The sequence below is a fragment of the Triticum aestivum genome, chromosome 1D (assembly GCF_018294505.1).
Source record: "Triticum aestivum cultivar Chinese Spring chromosome 1D, IWGSC CS RefSeq v2.1, whole genome shotgun sequence".
Classification (NCBI taxonomy): domain Eukaryota; kingdom Viridiplantae; phylum Streptophyta; class Magnoliopsida; order Poales; family Poaceae; genus Triticum; species Triticum aestivum.
In genome coordinates this window covers 473,080,669-473,100,099 of record NC_057796.1, presented here as the reverse complement: position 1 = coordinate 473,100,099, position 19,431 = coordinate 473,080,669, and the positions used below count along the sequence as shown (strand labels likewise).

The 19,431-nt window shown below is 40.5% G+C and overlaps 1 protein-coding gene across 1 annotated transcript; it reads right to left on the bottom strand.

Moving 5' to 3' along the window:
* Positions 1-14,820: 14,820 nt before the first annotated feature.
* LOC123160982 (uncharacterized) lies at positions 14,821-18,877 on the bottom strand. Its single transcript, XM_044578835.1, has 7 exons — positions 18,503-18,877; positions 18,236-18,350; positions 17,359-17,607; positions 16,805-16,922; positions 15,627-15,642; positions 15,250-15,329; positions 14,821-14,865 (listed from the first exon to the last, which is right to left on the bottom strand). Exons 1-7 carry the CDS (start codon positions 18,612-18,614, stop codon positions 14,821-14,823), a joined length of 735 nt encoding a protein of 244 aa, XP_044434770.1. The 5' UTR covers positions 18,615-18,877.
* Positions 18,878-19,431: the final 554 nt, after the last annotated feature.

Sequence of the window (19,431 nt, the reverse complement as noted above, 5' to 3'; positions counted from 1 at the left end):
GCTTGCGGCGGCGGAACTCCCGATCTATTCTGTTCTTCGATCGTTTTAGGGTATATGGGTATATATAGGAGGAAGAAGTACGTCAGGGGAACCACGAGGGGCCCACGAGGGTGGAGGGCGCGCCCACCTGGGCGCGCCCCTGCCTCATGCCCCCCTCGTTGCTTCCTTGACGTGGACTCCAAGTCTCCCAGGTTGCTTTCCTTCCAAAAATAACTTCTCCAGAAGGTTTCGTTCCGTTTCGACTCCGTTTGATATTCCTTTTCTTCGAAACACTGAAACAAGGGGAAAAAACAGGAACTGGCACTGGGCTCTGGGTTAATAGGTTAGTCCCAAAAATAATATAAAAGTGTTTAATAAAGCCCATAAACATCCAAAACAGATAATATAATAGCATGGAACAATCAAAAATTATAGATACGTTGGAGACGTATCAGCATCCCCAAGCTTAATTCATGCTCGTCCTCGAGTAGGTAAATCATAAAAACAGAATTTTTGATGTGGAATGCTACCTAACATATTTATCCATGTAATTCTCTTTATTGTGGCAAGAATATTCAGATCCATAAGATTCAAGATAAAAGTTTAATATTGACATGAGAACAATAATACTTCAAGCATACTAACAAAGCAATCATGTCTTCTCAAAATAACATGGCCAAAGAAAGCTATCCCTACAAAATCATATAGTCTGGCTATGCTCTATCTTCATCACACAAAATATTTAAATCATGCACAACCCCGATGACAAGCCAAGCAATTGTTTCATACTTTTGATGTTCTCAAACTTTTTCAATCTTCACGCAATACATGAGCGTGAGCCATGGACATAGCACTATAGGTGGAATAGAATGATGGTTGTGGAGAAGACAAAAAGGAGAAGATAGTCTCACATCAACTAGGCGTATCAACGGGCTATGGAGATGCCCATCAATAGATATCAATGTGAGTGAGTAGGGATTGCCATGCAACGGATGCACTAGAGCTATAAGTATATGAAAGCTCAACAAAAGAAACTAAGTGGGTGTGCATCCAACTTGCTTGCTCACGAAGACCTAGGGCATTTTGAGGAAGCCCATCATTGGAATATACAAGCCAAGTTCTATAATGAAAGATTCCCACTAGTATATGAAAGTGACAACATAGAAGACTCTCTATCATGAAGATCATGGTGCTACTTTGAAGCACAAGTGTGGTAAAAGGATAGTAGCATTGTCCCTTCTCTCTTTTTCTCTCATTTTTTTATTTTTTTATTTGGGCCTTTCTCCTTTTTTATGGCCTCTTTTTTTATTTTATTTTTATTTTTCGTCCGGAGTCTCATCCCGACTTGTGGGGGAATCATAGTCTCCATCATCCTTTCCTCACTTGGGACAATGCTCTAATAATGATGATCATCACACTTTTATTTACTTACAACTCAAGAATTACAACTCAATACTTAGAACAAAACATGACTCTATATGAATGCCTCCGGCGGTGTACCGGGATGTTCAATGACTCATGAGTGACATGTATGAAAGAATTATGAATGGTGGCTTTGCCACAAATACGATGTCAACTACATGATCATGCAAAGCAATATGACAATGATGAAGCGTGTCATAATAAACGGAATAGTGGTAAGTTGCATGGCAATATATCTCGGAATGGCTATGGAAATGCCATAATAGGTAGGTATGGTGGCTGTTTTGAGGAAGATATATGGTGGGTGTATGATACCGGCGAGAGGTGCGCGGTATAAGAGAGGCTAGCAATGGTGGAAGGGTGAGAGTGCGTATAATCCATGGACTCAACATTAGTCATAAAGAACTCATATACTTATTGCAAAAATCTATTAGTTATCGAAACAAAGTACTACGCGCATGCTCCTAGAGGGATAGATTGGTAGGAAAAGACCATCGCTCGTCTCCGACCGCCACTCATAAGGAAGACAATCAATAAATAAATCATGCTCCGACTTCATCACATAACGGTTCACCATACGTGCATGCTACGGGAATCACAAACTTTAGAACACGTATTTCTCAAATTCACAACTACTCAACTAGCATGACTCTAATATCACCATCTTCATATCTCAAAACAATCATAAAGAATCAAACTTCTCATAGTATTCAATGCACTTTATATGAAAGTTTTTATTATATCCCTCTTGGATGCCCATCATATTAGGACTAAATTCATAACCAAAGCAAATTACCATGCTGTTTAGGACTCTCAAAATAATATAAGTGAAGCACGAGAGTTCATCTATTTCTTCAAAATAAATCCACCGCCGTGTTCTAAAAGATATAAGTGAAGCACTAGAGCAAACAACAAACTACTCCGAAAGATATAAGCGAAGATCAATGAGTAGTCGAATAATTATGTAACTATGTGAAGACTCTCTAACATTTAAGAATTTCAGATCTTGGTATTTTATTCAAACAGCAAGCAAAACAAAAGAAAATAAAATGACGCTCCAAGCAAAACACATATCATGTGGTGAATAAAAATATAGCTCCAAGTAAAGTTACCGATGAACGAAGACGAAAGAGGGGATGCCATCCGGGGCATCCCCAAGCTTAGGCTCTTGGTTGTCCTTGAATATTACCTTGGGGTGCCTTGGGCATCCCCAAGCTTAGGCTCTTGCCACTCCTTATTCCATAGTCCATCGAATCTTTACCCAAAACTTGAAAACTTCACAACACAAAACTTAACAGAAAACTCGTAAGCTCCGTTAGCGAAAGAAAACAAAACACCACTTCAAGGTACTGTAATGAACTCATTCTTTATTTATATTGGTGTTAAACATACTGTATTCCAACTTCTCTATGGTTTATAAACTATTTTACTAGCCATAGATTCATCAAAATAAGCAAACAACACATGAAAACAGAATCTGTCAAAAACAGAACAGTCTGTAGTAATCTGTAACTAACGCAAACTTCTGGAACTCCAAAAATTCTAAATAAATTGGTGGACCTGAGGAATTTGTCTAGTAATCATCTGCAAAAAGAATCAACTAAATAGCACTCTCCAGTAAAAAGTTTAGCTAATCTCGTGAGCGCTAAAGTTTCTGTTTTTTACAGCATGATCATAAAGACTTCACCCAAGTCTTCCCAAAGGTTCTACTTGGCACAAACACTAATTAAAACATAAAACCACATCTAAACAGAAGCTAGATGGATTATTTATTACCTAAACAGAACCAAAAAGCAAGAAACTAAAATAAAATTGGGTTGCCTCCCAACAAGCGCTAACGTTTAACGCCCCTAGCTAGGCATGATGATTTCAATGATGCTCACATAAAAGATAAGAATTGAAACATAAAGAGAGCATCATGAAGAATATGACTAGCACATTTAAGTCTAACCCACTTCCTATGCATAGGGATTTTGTGAGCAAACAACTTATGGGAACAATAATCAACTAGCATAGGAAGGCAAAACAAGCATAACTTCAAAACTTTAAGCACATAGAGAGGAAACTTGATATTATTGCAATTCCTACAAGCATATATTCCTCCCTCATAATAATTTTCAGTAGCATCATGAATGAATTCAACAATATAACCAGCACCTAAAGCATTCTTTTCATGATCTACTTGCATAGAAATTTTACTACTCTCCACATAAGCAAAATTCTTCTCATTCGGAATAGTGGGAGTATCATAAGAGACTTGAATACTATAAATTGTTTCCACATTAAAAGAGTAATGTTCAGAAAAGGGTAATCATAATCATGACAAGTTTTATAAATATAATCATCACTACTTTTATAGCATAAGTTTCATCACAATAATCATCATAAGTAGCAACTTTGTTCTCATCATAATCAATTGAAACCTCTTCCGAAATAGTGGATACATCACTAAATAAAGTCATGACCTCTCCAAATCCACTTTCATAAATATTATAAGATTCAACATCCTCCAAAATAGTGGGATCATTACTTCCTAAAGTTGACACTCTTCCAAACCCACTTTCATCAATATATCATCATAAGTAGGAGGCATGCTATCATCATAACAATTTGCATATCAAAACTTGGGAGACTAAAAATATCATCTTCATTAAAAGTAGCATCCCCAAGCTTGGGACAAACATTAATTGCAGCAAATATATTCTCAAAAACATCATCTTCATCAAACATAGCATCCCCAAGCTTGGGCCTTTTCATATCATAAGCATAATCACTCTCATCATTAATAGTATGGATAGCACCAATAGTATAGCAATTATCATATTCTTCCAAGCAAGTGCCAAAAAGATTTTCAAGATCATAAGAAGTATCATTATCTTCCCAATCATAATCATCACAACAAGCAATAGGCATAACGAGATCATCATCAAGTGCATCATCTTCATTTTCATGAGGCACAACAATAATAGGAGCAACATTATTTGGGAGAGATATCTTTTTACCTCTCCTCCTTTTTCTTTTCTTCTTCTTCACCACATCATGTGTGGGTTCAATCCTCTTTTTGGAGCTCCTTATTAATGAGATTGGTTGAATAGAAGGCTCCTCCTCGTTACCTGATTCATCATAAGAAATAATAGGAGGATATTGGGAAGTCTCTTCCCTTTCATTAGTATTCTCTTCATCTTCTATTTGTTTTCTTTTCTTTATGTAATTGGCAATATAAGGATTTTCAATGCAATTCACCGCACAATACATATAAATTTCCTCTAGATCAAAACCAAGAAGTTTATCACGGGCAAATACTGGAAATAGTTAGTTATACGTTTCATTTCTTCATAACCCATAAGCAAACTAAGTTCATTATAATGTGCAAGGGAAATCAAGTCATCACAATTTTTGGACACGATTAGATCATGAAACAATTTGCATCGGATAGTTAAATGACCCCGTTCATTGCAAAGTTCACAAGTATGGCCAAGAAAATTTAAATTTTCAGCACAAACATCTAGCCTTTCTTGCAACAATTTAGTTTCTAAATGCTTATGCCTCTTGCAATATCTATCTTCCCTATTTGGTGTGTACTTGCAAACCCAATGCACTCCACAAAAATTGACATGTTTATAGGAGACATTTTCATCATAACTAGTGCAATCATCATTAGTACTATGGATATTCAAGGAGTTCATACTAACAACATTGCAATCATGCTCATCATTCAAAGATTTAGTGCCAAACATTTTAATGCATTCTTCTTCTAACACTTTGGCACAATTTTCCTTTCCATCATACTCACGAAAGATATTAAAAAGATGAAGCGTATGAGACAAACTCAATTCCATTTTTTGTAGTTTTCTTTTATAAACTAAACTAGTGCTAAAACAAGAAACAAAAAGATTCGATTGCAAGATCTAAAGATATACCTTCAAGCACTCACCTCCCCGGCAACGGCGCCAGAAACTGCTTGATGTCTACTACGCAACCTTCTCCTTGTAGACGTTTTTGGGCCTCCAAGTGCAGAGGTTTGTAGGACAGTAGCAAATTTCCCTCAAGTGGATGACCTAAGGTTTATCAATCCGTGGGAGGCGTAGGATGAAGATGGTCTCTCTCAAGCAACCCTGCAACCAAATAACAAAGAGTCTCTTGTGTCCCCAACACACCCAATACAATGGTAAATTGTATAGGTGCACTAGTTCGGCGAAGAGATGGTGATACAAGTGCAATATGGATGGTAGATATAGGTTTTTGTAATCTGAAAATATAAAAACAGCAAGGTAACTAATGATAAAAGTGAGCGTAAACGGTATTGCAATGCTAGGAAACAAGGCCTAGGGTTCATACTTTCACTAGTGCAAGTTCTCTCAACAATAATAACATAATTGGATCATATAACTATCCCTCAACATGCAACAAAGAGTCACTCCAAAGTCACTAATAGCGGAGAACAAACGAAGAGATTATGGTAGGGTACGAAACCACCTCAAAGTTATTCTTTCCAATCAATCCGTTGGGCTATTCCTATAAGTGTCACAAACAGCCCTAGAGTTCGTACTAGAATAACACCTTAAGACACAAATCAACCAAACCCTAATGTCACCTAGATACTCCAATGTCACCTCAAGTATCCGTGGGTATGATTATACGATATGCATCACACAATCTCAGATTCATCTATTCAACCAACACATAGAACCTCAAAGAGTGCCCCAAAGTTTCTACCGGAGAATCAAGACGAAAACGTGTGCCAACCCCTATGCATAGGTTCATGGGCGGAACCTGCAAGTTGATCACCAAAACATACATCAAGTGAATCACGTGATATCCCATTGTCACCACAGATACGCACGGCAAGACATACATCAAGTGTTCTCAAATCATTAAAGACTCAATCCGATAAGATAACTTCAAAGGGAAAACTCAATCCATTACACGAGAGTAGAGGGGGAGAAACATCATAAGATCCAACTATAATAGCAAAGCTCGCGATACATCAAGATCGTGCCAAATCAAGAACACGAGAGAGAGAGATCAAACACATAGCTACTGGTACATACCCTCAGCCCCGAGGGTGAACGACTCCCCCCTCGTCAAGGAGAGCGCCGGGATGATGAAGATGGCCACTGGTGAGGGATCCCCCCCTCCGGCAGGGTGCCGGAACAGGGTCCCGATTGGTTTTTGGTGGCTACAGAGGCTTGTGGCGGCGGAACTCCCAATCTATTCTGTTCTTCGATCGTTTTAGGGTATATGGGTATATATAGGAGGAAGAAGTACGTCAGGGGAGCCACGAGGGGCCCACGAGGGTGGAGGGCGCGCCCCCCTGCCTCGTGCCTCCCTCGTTGCTTCCTCGACGTGGACTCCAAGTCTCCCGGGTTGCTTTCCTTCCAAAAATAACTTCTCCAGAAGGTTTCATTCCGTTTAGACTCCGTTTGATATTCCTTTTCTTCGAAACACTGAAACAAGGGGAAAAACAGGAACTGGCACTGGGCTCTGGGTTAATAGGTTAGTCCCAAAAATAATATAAAAGTGTTTAATAAAGCCCATAAACATCCAAAACAGATAATATAATAGCATGGAACAATCAAAAATTATAGATACGTTGGAGACGTATCAGAGCACAAGAAAAAATAGAACTTAATAAGTATCTGATCATAATTTCAAAACCATCATCATCCCTAGAAGTAGAAAAGGTCGGAGAGGTCGCCTGTGTATAAAAAATTGGCAAGTTAAAGGTTTCAGGCCTAAATAAGCATCACCTAATCGTTGATATTTCGAAAAAAATTGCATCTTACATTAATTAAACATCATAGTAAAGCAAAAGGTCACATATGACACAGTTTGATGTATGGAAATCATGTAAGAATCACTACGGAGTACTTCACAGCAGAAAGTAGTGGCATCACGGATTCAAAAAATAGCACATTTTCTTAGTCCAAATGAATCCATTGGTGAGATAGGAAGAAAGCAGAGGAGCATTGCATCTAGGAGACAGTGCTACAACCCAGTGAAATAAATCATGTTTAATGCACAAGCAGTATTTGGTTCGGCTGCAATCTACTCGTATGATTTCGGTACTATTCTCATGTTACCCAAAGAAAGAGGGGGGAGGGATTAGAAGAGACTCAATCCCTAGGGGATGATGTCTACTACAAAATCTTCTTCTTGTAGAGGTTGTTGGGCCTCCAAGTGCAGAGGTTTGTAGGACAGTAGCAAATTTCCCTCAAGTGGATGACCTAAGGTTTATCAATCCGTGGGAGGTGTAGGATGAAGATGGTCTCTCTCAAACAACCCTGCAACCAAATAACAAAGAGTCTCTTGTGTCCCCAACACACCCAATACAATGGTAAATTGTATAGGTGCACTAGTTCGGCGAAGAGATGGTGATACAAGTGCAATATGGATGGTAGATATAGGTTTTTCTAATATGAAAATATAAAAACAGCAAGGTAACTAATGATAAAAGTGAGCGTAAACGGTATTGCAATGCTAGGAAACAAGGCCTAGGGTTCATACTTTCACTAGTGCAAGTTCTCTCAACAATAATAACATAGTTGGATCATATAACTATCCCTCAACATGCAACAAAGAGTCACTCCAAAGTCACTAATAGCGGAGAACAAACGAAGAGATTATGGTAGGGTACGAAACCACCTCAAAGTTATTCTTTTCGATCAATCCATTGGGCTATTCCTATAAGTGTCACAAACAGCCCTAGAGTTCGTACTAGAATAACACCTTAAGACACAAATCAACCAAAACCCTAATGTCACCTAGATACTCCAATGTCACCTCAAGTATCCGTGGGCATGATTATACGATATGCATCACACAATCTCAGATTCATCTATTCAACCAACACATAGAACCTCAAAGAGTGCCCCAAAGTTTCTACCGGAGAATCAAGACGAAAATGTGTGCCAACCCCTATGCATAGGTTCATGGGCGGAACCCGCAAGTTGATCACCAAAACATACATCAAGTGAATCACGTGATATCCCATTGTCGCCACAGATACGCACGGCAAGACATACATCAAGTGTTCTCAAATCATTAAAAGACTCAATCCGATAAGATAACTTCAAAGGGAAAACTCAATCCATTACAAGAGAGTAGAGGGGGAGAAACATCATAAGATCCAACTATAATAGCAAAGCTCGCGATACATCAAGATCGTGCCAAATCAAGAACACAAGAGAGAGAGAGAGAGAGAGAGAGAGAGATCAAACACATAGCTACTGGTACATACCCTCAGCCCCGAGGGTGAACTACTCCCTCCTCGTCATGGAGAGCACCGGGATGATGAAGATGGCCACCGGTGAGGGTTCCCCCCTCCGGCAGGGTGCCGGAACAGGGTCCCGATTGGTTTTTGGTGGCTACAGAGGCTTGCGGCGGTGGAACTCCCGATCTATTCTGTTCCCCGATCGTTTTAGGGTATATGGATATATATATATATAGGCGGAAGAAATACGTCAGGGGAGCCACGAGGGGCCCACGAGGGTGGAGGGCGCGCCCAGGGGGGTGGGCGCGCCCCCCTGCCTCGTGCCTCCCTCGTTGCTTTCCTGACATGCACTCCAAGTCTCCCGGGTTGCTTTCTTTCCAAAAATAACTTCTCCCGAAGGTTTCATTCCGTTTCGACTCCGTTTGATATTCCTTTTCTTCGAAACACTGAAACAAGGGAAAAAACAGGAACTGGCACTGGGCTCTGGGTTAATAGGTTAGTCCCAAAAATAATATAAAAGTGCATAATAAAGCCCATAAACATTCAAAACAGATAATATAATAGCATGGAACAATAAAAAATTATAGATACGTTGGAGACGTATGAGCATCCCCAAGCTTAATTCCTGCTCGTCCTCGAGTAGGTAAATGATAAAAATAGAATTTTTGATGCGGAGTGCTACTAGGCATAATTTGAATGTAATTCTTCTTAATTGTGGTATGAATATTCAGATCCGAAAGATTCAAGATAAAAGTTCATATTCGCATAAAAATAATAATACTTCAAGCATACTAACTAGGCAATTATGTCCTCTCAAAATAACATGGCTAAAGAAAGTTCATCCCTACAAAATCATATAGTTTAGTCATGCTCCATTTTCGTCACACAAGAATGCTCTCATCATGCACAACCCCGATGACAAGCCAAGCAATTGTTTCATACTTTAGTAATCTCAGACTTTTTCAACCTTCACGCAATACATGAGAGTGAGCCATGGATATAGCACTATGGGTGGAATAGAATATGATGATGGGTGTTATGTGGAGAAGACAAAAAAGGAGAAAGTCTCACATCAACGAGGCTAATCAATGAGCTATGGAGATGCCCATCGATTGATGTTAATGCAAGGAGTAGGGATTGCCATGCAACGGATGCACAAGAGCTATAAATATATGAAAGCTCAACAAAATAAACTAAGTGGGTGTGCATCCAACTTGCTTGCTCACGAAGACCTAGGGCACTTGAGGAGGCCCATTGTTGGAATATACAAGCCAAATTCTATAATGAAAAATTCCCACTAGTATATGAAAGTGACAAAACAAGAGACTCTCTATCATGAAGATTATGGTGCTACTTTAAAGCACAAGTGTGGTAAAGGATAGTAACATTGTCCCTTCTCTCTTTTTCTCTCATTTTTTTGGGCCTTCTCTTTTTTTAATGGCATTTCTCTCTTTTTTTTATTCCTCACTTGGGACAATGCTCTAGAAAATGATGATCATCACACTTCTATTTATTTACAACTCAATGATTACAACTCGATACTAGAACAAAGTATGACTCTATATGAATGCCTCCGGCGGTGTACCGGGATATGCAATGAACCAAGAGTGACATGTATGAAAGAATTATGAACGGTGGCTTTGCCACAAATACTATGTCAACTACATGATCATGCTAAGCAATATGACAATGATGAACGTGTCATGATAAACGGAATGGTGGAAAGTTGCATGGCAATATATCTCGGAATGGCTATGGAAATGCCATAGTAGGTAGGTATGGTGGCTGTTTTGAGGAAGATATAAGGTGGTTTATGTGTGAAAGAGCGTATCATATCACGGGGTTTGGATGCACCGGCGAATTTTGCACCAACTCTCAATGTGAGAAAGGGCAATGCACGGTACCGAAGAGGCTAGCAATGATGGAAGGGTGAGAGTGCGTATAATCCATGGACTCAACATTAGTCATAAAGAACTCACATACTTATTGCAAAAATCTACAAGTCATCAAAAACCAAGCACTACGTGCATGCTCCTAGGGGGATAGATTGGTAGGAAAAGACCATCGCTCGTCCCCGACCGCCACCCATAAGGAGGACAATCAAAGAACACCTCATGTTTCAAATTTGTTACATAACATTTACCATACGTGCATGCTACGGGACTTGCAAACTTCAACACAACATTTCTCAAATTCACAACTACTCAACTAGCACAACTTTGATATTATTACCTCCATATCTCAAAACAATCATCAAGCATCAAACTTCTCTTAGTATTCAACACACTCATAAGAAAGTTTTTACTATTCTTGAATACCTAGCATATTAGGATTATTTAAACAAATTACCATGCTATTTAATACTCTCAAAATAATCTAAGTGAAGCATGAGAGATCAACTATTTCTTCAAAATAAAACCACCGCCGTGCTCTAAAAGGATATAAGTGAAGCACTAGAGCAAACAACAAACTACTCCGAAAGATATAAGTGAAGATCAATGAGTAGTCGAATAATTATGCAACTATGTGAAGACTCTCCCATTTTAAGAATTTCATATCTTCATACTTTATTCAAACAGAAAGCAAAACAAAATAAAATGACATGATGCTCCAAGCAAAACACATATCATGTGGTGAATAAAAATATAGCTCCAAGTAAAGTTACCGATGAACGAAGACGAAAGAGGGGATGCCATCCGGGGCATCCCCAAGCTTAGGCTCTTGGTTGTCCTTGAATATTACCTTGGGGTGCCTTGGGCATCCCCAAGCTTAGGCTCTTGCCACTCCTTATTCCGTAGTCCATCGAATCTTTACCCAAAACTTGAAAACTTCACAACACAAAACTTAACAGAAAACTCGTAAGCTCCGTTAGCGAAAGAAAACAAATCACCACTTCAAGGTACTGTAATGAACTCATTCTTTATTTATATTGGTGTTAAACCTACTGTATTCCAACTTCTCTATGGTTTATAAACTATTTTACTAGCCATAGATTCATCAAAATAAGCAAGCAACACAATGAAAACAAAATCTGTCAAAAACAGAACAGTCTGTAGTAATCTGTATCAAACGTATACTTCTGGAACTCCAAAAATTCTAAAATAAATTGGTGGACCTGAGGAATTTGTCTAGTAATCATCTTCAAAAAGAATCAACTAAATAGCACTCTCTAGTAAAAAGTTGAAGCAAATCTCGTGAGCGCTAAAGTTTCTGTTTTTTTACAGCCTGATCATAAAGACTTCACCCAAGTCTTCCCAAAGGTTCTACTTGGCACAAACACTAATTAAAACATAAAACCACATCTAACCAGAAGCTAGATGGATTATTTATTCCTAAACAGAACCAAAAATCAAGAAACTAAAAAAAAATTGGGTTGCCTCCCAACAAGCGCTAACGTTTAACGCCCCTAGCTAGGCATGATGATTTCAATGATGCTCACATAAAAGATAAGAATTGAAACATAAAGGGAGCATCATGAAGAATATGACTAGCACATTTAAGTCTAACCCACTTCCTATGCATAGGGATTTTGTGAGCAAACAACTTATGGGAACAATAATCAACTAGCATAGGAAGGCAAAACAAGCATAACTTCAAAACTTTAAGCACATAGAGAGGAAACTTGATATTATTGCAATTCCTACAAGCATACATTCCTCCATCATAATAACTTTCAGTAGCATCATGAATGAATTCAACAATATAACCAGCACCTAAAGCATTCTTTTCATGATGCATAAGCATAGAATTTTTATTACTCTCCACATAAGCAAATCTATTCTCATCAATAGTAGTGGGAGCAAACTCAACAAAATAACTATCATGTGGTTGAAAATTAAGATCAAGATGGCAAGTTTCATGGTTATCATTATTCTTTATAGCATACGTGTCATCACAATAATCATCATAGATAGGAGGCATGCTTTCATCATAATAAATATTCTCATCAAAACTTGGGGGACTAAACATATCATCTTCATCAAACATAGCATCCCCAAGCTTGTGGCTTTGCATATCATTAGCATCATGGATATTCATAGAATTCATACTAACAACATTGCAATCATGATCATCATTCACATATTTCATGCCAAGCATTCTATGTAATTCTTCTTCTAATACTTGAGCACAATTTTCCTTCCCATCATTTTTCCGAAAGACATTAAAAAGATGAAGCATATGAGGCAACCTTAATTCCATTTTTTTAATTTTCTTTTATAATATAAACTAGTGCTAAAACAAGAAACAAAAAGATTCGATTGCAAGATCTAAAGATATACCTTCAAGCACTCACCTCCCCGGCAACGGCGCCAGAAACTGCTTGATGTCTACTACACAACCTTCTTCTTGTAGACGTTGTTGGGCCTCCAAGTGCAGAGGTTTGTAGGACAGTAGCAAATTTCCCTCAAGTGGATGACCTAAGGTTTATCAATCCGTGGGAGGCGTAGGATGAAGATGGTCTCTCTCAAACAACCCTGCAACCAAATAACAAAGAGTCTCTGTGTCCCCAACACACCCAATACAATGGTAAATTGTATAGGTGCACTAGTTCGGCGAAGAGATGGTGATACAAGTGCAATATGGATGGTAGATATAGGTTTTTCTAATATGAAAATATAAAAACAGCAAGGTAACTAATGATAAAAGTGAGCGTAAACGGTATTGCAATGCTAGGAAACAAGGCCTAGGGTTCATACTTTCACTAGTGCAAGTTCTCTCAACAATAATAACATAATTGGATCATATAACTATCCCTCAACATGCAACAAAGAGTCACTCCAAAGTCACTAATAGCGGAGAACAAACGAAGAGATTATGGTAGGGTACGAAACCACCTCAAAGTTATTCTTTCCGATCAATCCATTGGGCTATTCCTATAAGTGTCATAAACAGCCCTAGAGTTCGTACTAGAATAACACCTTAAGACACAAATCAACCAAAACCCTAATGTCACCTAGATACTCCAATGTCACCTCAAGTATCCGTGGGCATGATTATACGATATGATCACACAATCTCAGATTCATCTATTCAACCAACACATAGAACCTCAAAGAGTGCCCCAAAGTTTCTACCGGAGAATCAAGACGAAAACGTGTGCCAACCCCTATGCATAGGTTCATGGGCGGAACCCGCAAGTTGATCACCAAAACATACATCAAGTGAATCACGTGATATCCCATTGTCGCCACAGATACGAACGGCAAGACATACATCAAGTGTTCTCAAATCATTAAAGACTCAATCCGATAAGATAACTTCAAAGGGAAAACTCAATCCATTACAAGAGAGTAGAGGGGGAGAAACATCATAAGATCCAACTATAATAGCAAAGCTCGCGATACATCAAGATCGTGCCAAATCAAGAACACACGAGAGAGAGAGAGAGAGAGAGAGATCAAACACATAGCTACTGGTACATACCCTCAGCCCCGAGGGTGAACTACTCCCTCCTCGTCATGGAGAGCGCCGGGATGATGAAGATGGCCACCGGTGAGGGTTCCCCCCTCCGGCAGGGTGCCGGAACAGGGTCCCGATTGGTTTTTGGTGGCTACAGAGGCTTGCGGCGGCGGAACTCCCGATCTATTCTGTTCCTCGATCGTTTTAGGGTATATGGATATATATAGGCGGAAGAAATACGTCAGGGGAGCCATGAGGGGCCCACGAGGGTGGAGGGCGCGCCAGGGGGGGTGGGCGCGCCCCCTGCCTCGTGCCTCCCTCGTTGCTTTCCTGACGTGCACTCCAAGTCTCCCGGGTTGCTTTCTTTCCAAAAATAACTTCTCTAGAAGGTTTCATTCCATTTCGACTCCGTTTGATATTCCCTTTCTTCAAAATACTGAAACAAGGGGAAAAACAGGAACTGGCACTGGGCTTCGGGTTAATAGGTTAGTCCCAAAAATAATATAAAAGTGCATAATAAAGCCCATAAACATTCAAAACAGATAATATAATAGCATGGAACAATCAAAAATTATAGATACATTGGAGACGTATCAGGGGATTGGGTGGGTCGTGTTGTCTCCGGTATGCTGAGAGAGAGAGAGAGCAGCCTGAGCGGAGGCCGCAGGTCGCCTACGCGACGGATGATGAGCAGGGGAAGATGGAGGGAGCCGCCGCCGTCGGGGCTCCGGCGGGATTGGATGGAGGGGAGGGCAAGGAAGGAGTAGGAGAGTTACCTATCAAGTGCTATCTCTGAATAAAAACCACTATTGTGTTTTCTGCATCATATTGTACGGCACTGAACCAAGCAACTGGAATTAACAATGTAATGAGCCATTGCCCTTTTAGTAAGGTAAATATCATCCCTATGACTATAACCAATAGCAGGCACCAAAGTAAACATCTATGAAGGACTGTACACACACTAAGAAAGGCACTAAGAAATTGCTAATACAAAAACCAAAAATACTGATCCGACCTCGATCTCTAATTACAATTGCAGCACACATTTGGCAATATATTTCTACCAAGGATTATCTTTGTTTTTCATAATAAAGTAATTCTAAACTTGGAATGTGTCGATACATCACCATCTATTTTTGTTATGCCAGTACAACGGTTCTGAATCCATTCGACAACAAACAATACCTAAAATGCATCAAACCTAAGTAAAATAAATGGGGGAGGGGTGCTACCTGAACACCGAGGAAACCTGCAGCAAATCGAACCACTGCCGGCTGGAAAGGTGAGGCAGAATCAACACCAAGATCTGTACCTGCAAAACAAATTAGGCAGCACACAAACAATAAATCAAGTTTTGATCCCCTGTCACGTGCTAAAACTTTCTAAGATAGTAGGAACATCTATTTATTGGTGCACCAAATCACTACTAAAAAATCCTGAATAACCGATGGTTCAACCATGTGCAAGTACCTAAGAGTAGGCTGCTTTATCATGGAAGGAGGCATTTCACTGGTAGACATGGCAGGAGCAGCCTGATTTTAGTCGAAGAACACCTGAGATAGGACACGGTAACAACAATAAAAAAGGGAACAAATTAGCCACAGCGTACTTGTACTTCCATACACCTACAAAAAGAACACATGAATAAGGTCCGGGAACTATACTCTAAATAATTCTATAGCTGCACGAAAACTTCCAGGAGAAAATTTTGAACCCAAGCACAATGCAAGCAGCAGGACTACTGTGGGGAGTTTGGGCTGTCAGATGTGCCCTGCCTTCTATCGTGATCGTCTATTTTCATCCATGGATTTTACCCTAGAAACCTAGTGGGGAGCTAGCAAGAAGTGTACGCTTCTAGATAAGCCCGGTGGCGAACGGGATACAGTCAAACACCATAAATGGTAAAATGGGTACTGTGATAAACCTACACATCCACTACAAAAATGACAGCAAAGCTAGATAAATCTGTGCATAAACTGATAATGCTTGACATAGTAAGAGATACATGTGTAGCCTGACAGTATATACAGCAGGGCTCACAGAATATTGAAATTACAAATGAATTGTTAATTTTAGCCTTTTAATTGGAAATATTGGAAGAAAGAAAATCTCCGAAGACACCCTTTTCGGCAGTGTTCACATGCATAGAATAACAAAAATAACAATATTAACAGTCTATAGATACTGCACTAACCAACAATACTCCAATTAAGCTAATAATGTATCTCTTTGTCCAGATCATGAAGCAGAGAATAAAAGAATTGTATGCACTAATGTATACCTCTAATTAACCACTACATGGCACTTATACATTTCTGCATAAATCATGCATCCATCCGCGACTTCAAATGAACCTTAACTGCCATAGTATCTAAAAAGCTTCAATATCATTGAAACAATATCTTCCATCACTTGAACTGCCCAAAGGTGAAAGCCATTTATTTCAGGATAAAAAGGAGTATGAATCGACGAAATCATCATAATAATCCAGTTCACTTGGGACATACCTGCAGTTTCAGAGAACAATGAAGCAGTCAAATATAAATAACAAATCTCAAATTACTGAAACATCAGTTTCACATGATAATCCAGTGAATCTAGGTATATAAATAGTACAAGTAAACTGAAGAATATATCTCAAAAAGAAACAAGCTCACCAGATCTGGGGCATCAATGTACAAATAAACTGAAGAATATATGTTAAAAAGAAACTGAAGAATATATCTCAAAATAGAAAAGGAAGGTAAATAAAGAGAAATTTCTCTGGACATATTTTCATGTACTCACCTCTCCTTCATCAAGTCCTACATGAGCACGCAATCGCTTCCTAGAATTAATAACTTTCCTGTAAATGACGAGGCACCCACTACGCAGAGCGACCTGAATATCCCATCTTGACAGATACCTGCAATAGAAGAGTTCCGACTTGTTATGTATGAGACAGGGATATCATATTGTAATGCACTGCATGCATTTACAACCCCGCTAGTTCAGTGTGGCGACTGGTGAGGCCAACAATAACACTGCTGCTACAAGCTGAAACCATGTCCTGAATTTCATATATCGACTGACACGTCTTTCAACAGTTATAGAACATGTTGATCACCCTTTATATTTGATTTTTTTGTCAGTTTCTTTTTACTTATTTAGTAACACTTTGATCAACTTCATACAATAACCATGGTAGGTTGCACCGATTATCCCAAAAAAGACACGGTTATGTAGCGGTGCTCTGGACTCTGGAGATTTCTACCAAGATTGAAGACAACATATCAGCAATTTGGCATAGTTTAGGAGCATATAGAGTATTACATAGGGAATCTGCTGCTACAAAAGCCAACATCTTAGCCTCCAGGACATGGGCAACCACCTTGCCTGCACTGAAGTGCCCAACGCTTCTCTGCACCTGCACCACCATGGATCGCACCAAGAAATCAGTGACATAGCACAAGCTTTTCAGACCGTACAAGTACCAGATGGTGCTGCAGCTCAATGCTCGTCGAATTGGGTGGAGTTTGTAGGATACCTTCTTCTTGACAGGGAAGCCTCCGCCCAATTCGACATAGCGGCACAAATTCACACAGCAGCACCTGCACATGACCGCATCCAGGCATCAGATCCAAAAAATCACCTTTATCTCTCACCAGATCCACCTACTTATCCAACAACACCAGTCTAAAGGGGCACACCAAAGCACCAAAGCATCTCCAGCGGTACTCCTAACTATCATATGACTACTCATCCAACAACATCAATCAAAAGGGGCACACCAAAGCACGAAAGCATCTCTAGAGTTACTCCTAATTATCGTATGACCTCAAGACTATACCTCTCCTTGACAACAAATGCATACTTCAGAAAAAAATGCTTCTAGATCTAAAGCTCCCCTGGACAGCAAACTAACAAAATAAGATAGCTCCAAAGAGCCCCTTCCTTGGAACCTAGCTAGAGCAGTAAAGAAATAAAAAACAACAACTCCTGTACAAAAACATAGCCTTCCTGCATGCAAAAAGGAACAAACCCACCAGGGTTCCTACCAATGTCCAGCCAAGAATAAAAGGCATATGTCCACACCCCACTAAAAACAAGCACAAATTCTTTTGTCCCTTACCAGAATCAAGACAAAAAAGAAAAGAGTACAAAAAACACATGGCCATACATGTATACATCCAACCTAGAATAGAAGAATAGTGAAAATAAGGAGGAGAAGGGTTGAACCACTGATCCGTGAAGGCCAGATAGAAGGATGCACTGGTGACAATGGACGATATCTTCAGCAAATGGAATCCACTACAGGTTGAGTAACAACTGGAATTTGATACATGAGCACTTCCTGCAAAATTGAAGAACAACACACATGAGAAGACAAAAGTAAAGCCAGATCTGCCTCTCCATGAACACCAAAACAAATCCATCTGGTTTTCTATTCCACGCCCAAGCGACCTGAAATCTCTAGCTTTAGGGAGGAGAAGGGGGGAGAGGGACCTGTAGGTCTAGTAGGCGCGGTAGGAGGGTGATGCAATGCAGGAGGGCCAGGACGGTGTCGGGGAGGACCAACCAGCGGCGCAGGTGCAGCGCCGGCGTCCATGGCGACCATGATGCTAGGTTTATCCCGGGCTCGAGCTCGCCACGGCCGCTGGCGCGCTCACCAACGCGTCCACACGCCCGAGCTAGCTCGAGATCCATCGCGCTCACCATCGAGCCGCCGCGCCCGGACCCGGCCCGCCCCTCGACCCTGAGCTTGGATGGGCAGGGCGAGGGGGGCGAGGGGGCGCGGGAGGGGAGAGGAGGCGGCGTCGAGGTGGGAGGAGCGGGGCGCGGGGGAGGAGAGGAGGCGGCGGCGAGTGGGACGGCCGGGCGAGGCGGCGGGGCGGGCGAGCCAGCGGGGCGAGCGGCTGGGAAGGGGAGAGGAGAGGAGGCGGCTAGGGTTCTACGGGAGCTGATAAGATTTTATACCCAAAAGTGAAATGACTAAAATGCCCTTGGGGGCACCGATTTTACACGCGGTGGCACGGCCAGGCGGTGGCATGGCGACGCGGACGGCCAGGGTCGCTGCGGGCTCGATCGGACGGTTAGAATCGGTCCACCCGGAGATCCGACGACCAGGACACACTCGGGAAGATGATCGGACGGCTGCGAGGGCACATGGCCTGAGATTGCTTCATTTTGGTTCAGACTCTAACAATGGGATGCTACAGAGCTCCCACTCACTTTCTTGTAAATACATGCTTCTCCAAAAGTCTGTATAAAGCCATATGCTTTGATCACACTATCAAAACGTTTATTCCAACTCCGAGATGCTTGCACCAGTCCATAAATGGATCGCTGGAGCTTGCACACTTTGTTAGCATCCTTTGGATTGATAAAACCTTTGGGTTGCATCATATACAACTCTTCTTCCAGAAATCCATTCA

What these genes read in the sequence shown, in the direction of transcription:
- LOC123160982 (XM_044578835.1), bottom strand. Translation starts at nt 18,614, where the DNA reads ATGGTCGCCATGGACGCCGGCGCTGCACCTGCGCCGCTGGTTGGTCCT. An exon ending in CGCGCCTACTAGACCTACAG is followed by an intron (nt 18,351 to 18,502) that starts GTCCCTCTCCCC and finishes TCAATTTTGCAG; the next exon opens with GAAGTGCTCATGTATCAAAT. An exon ending in CATGTCCTGGAGGCTAAGAT is followed by an intron (nt 16,923 to 17,358) that starts GTTGGCTTTTGT and finishes CTTCTATTGCAG; the next exon opens with GTATCTGTCAAGATGGGATA.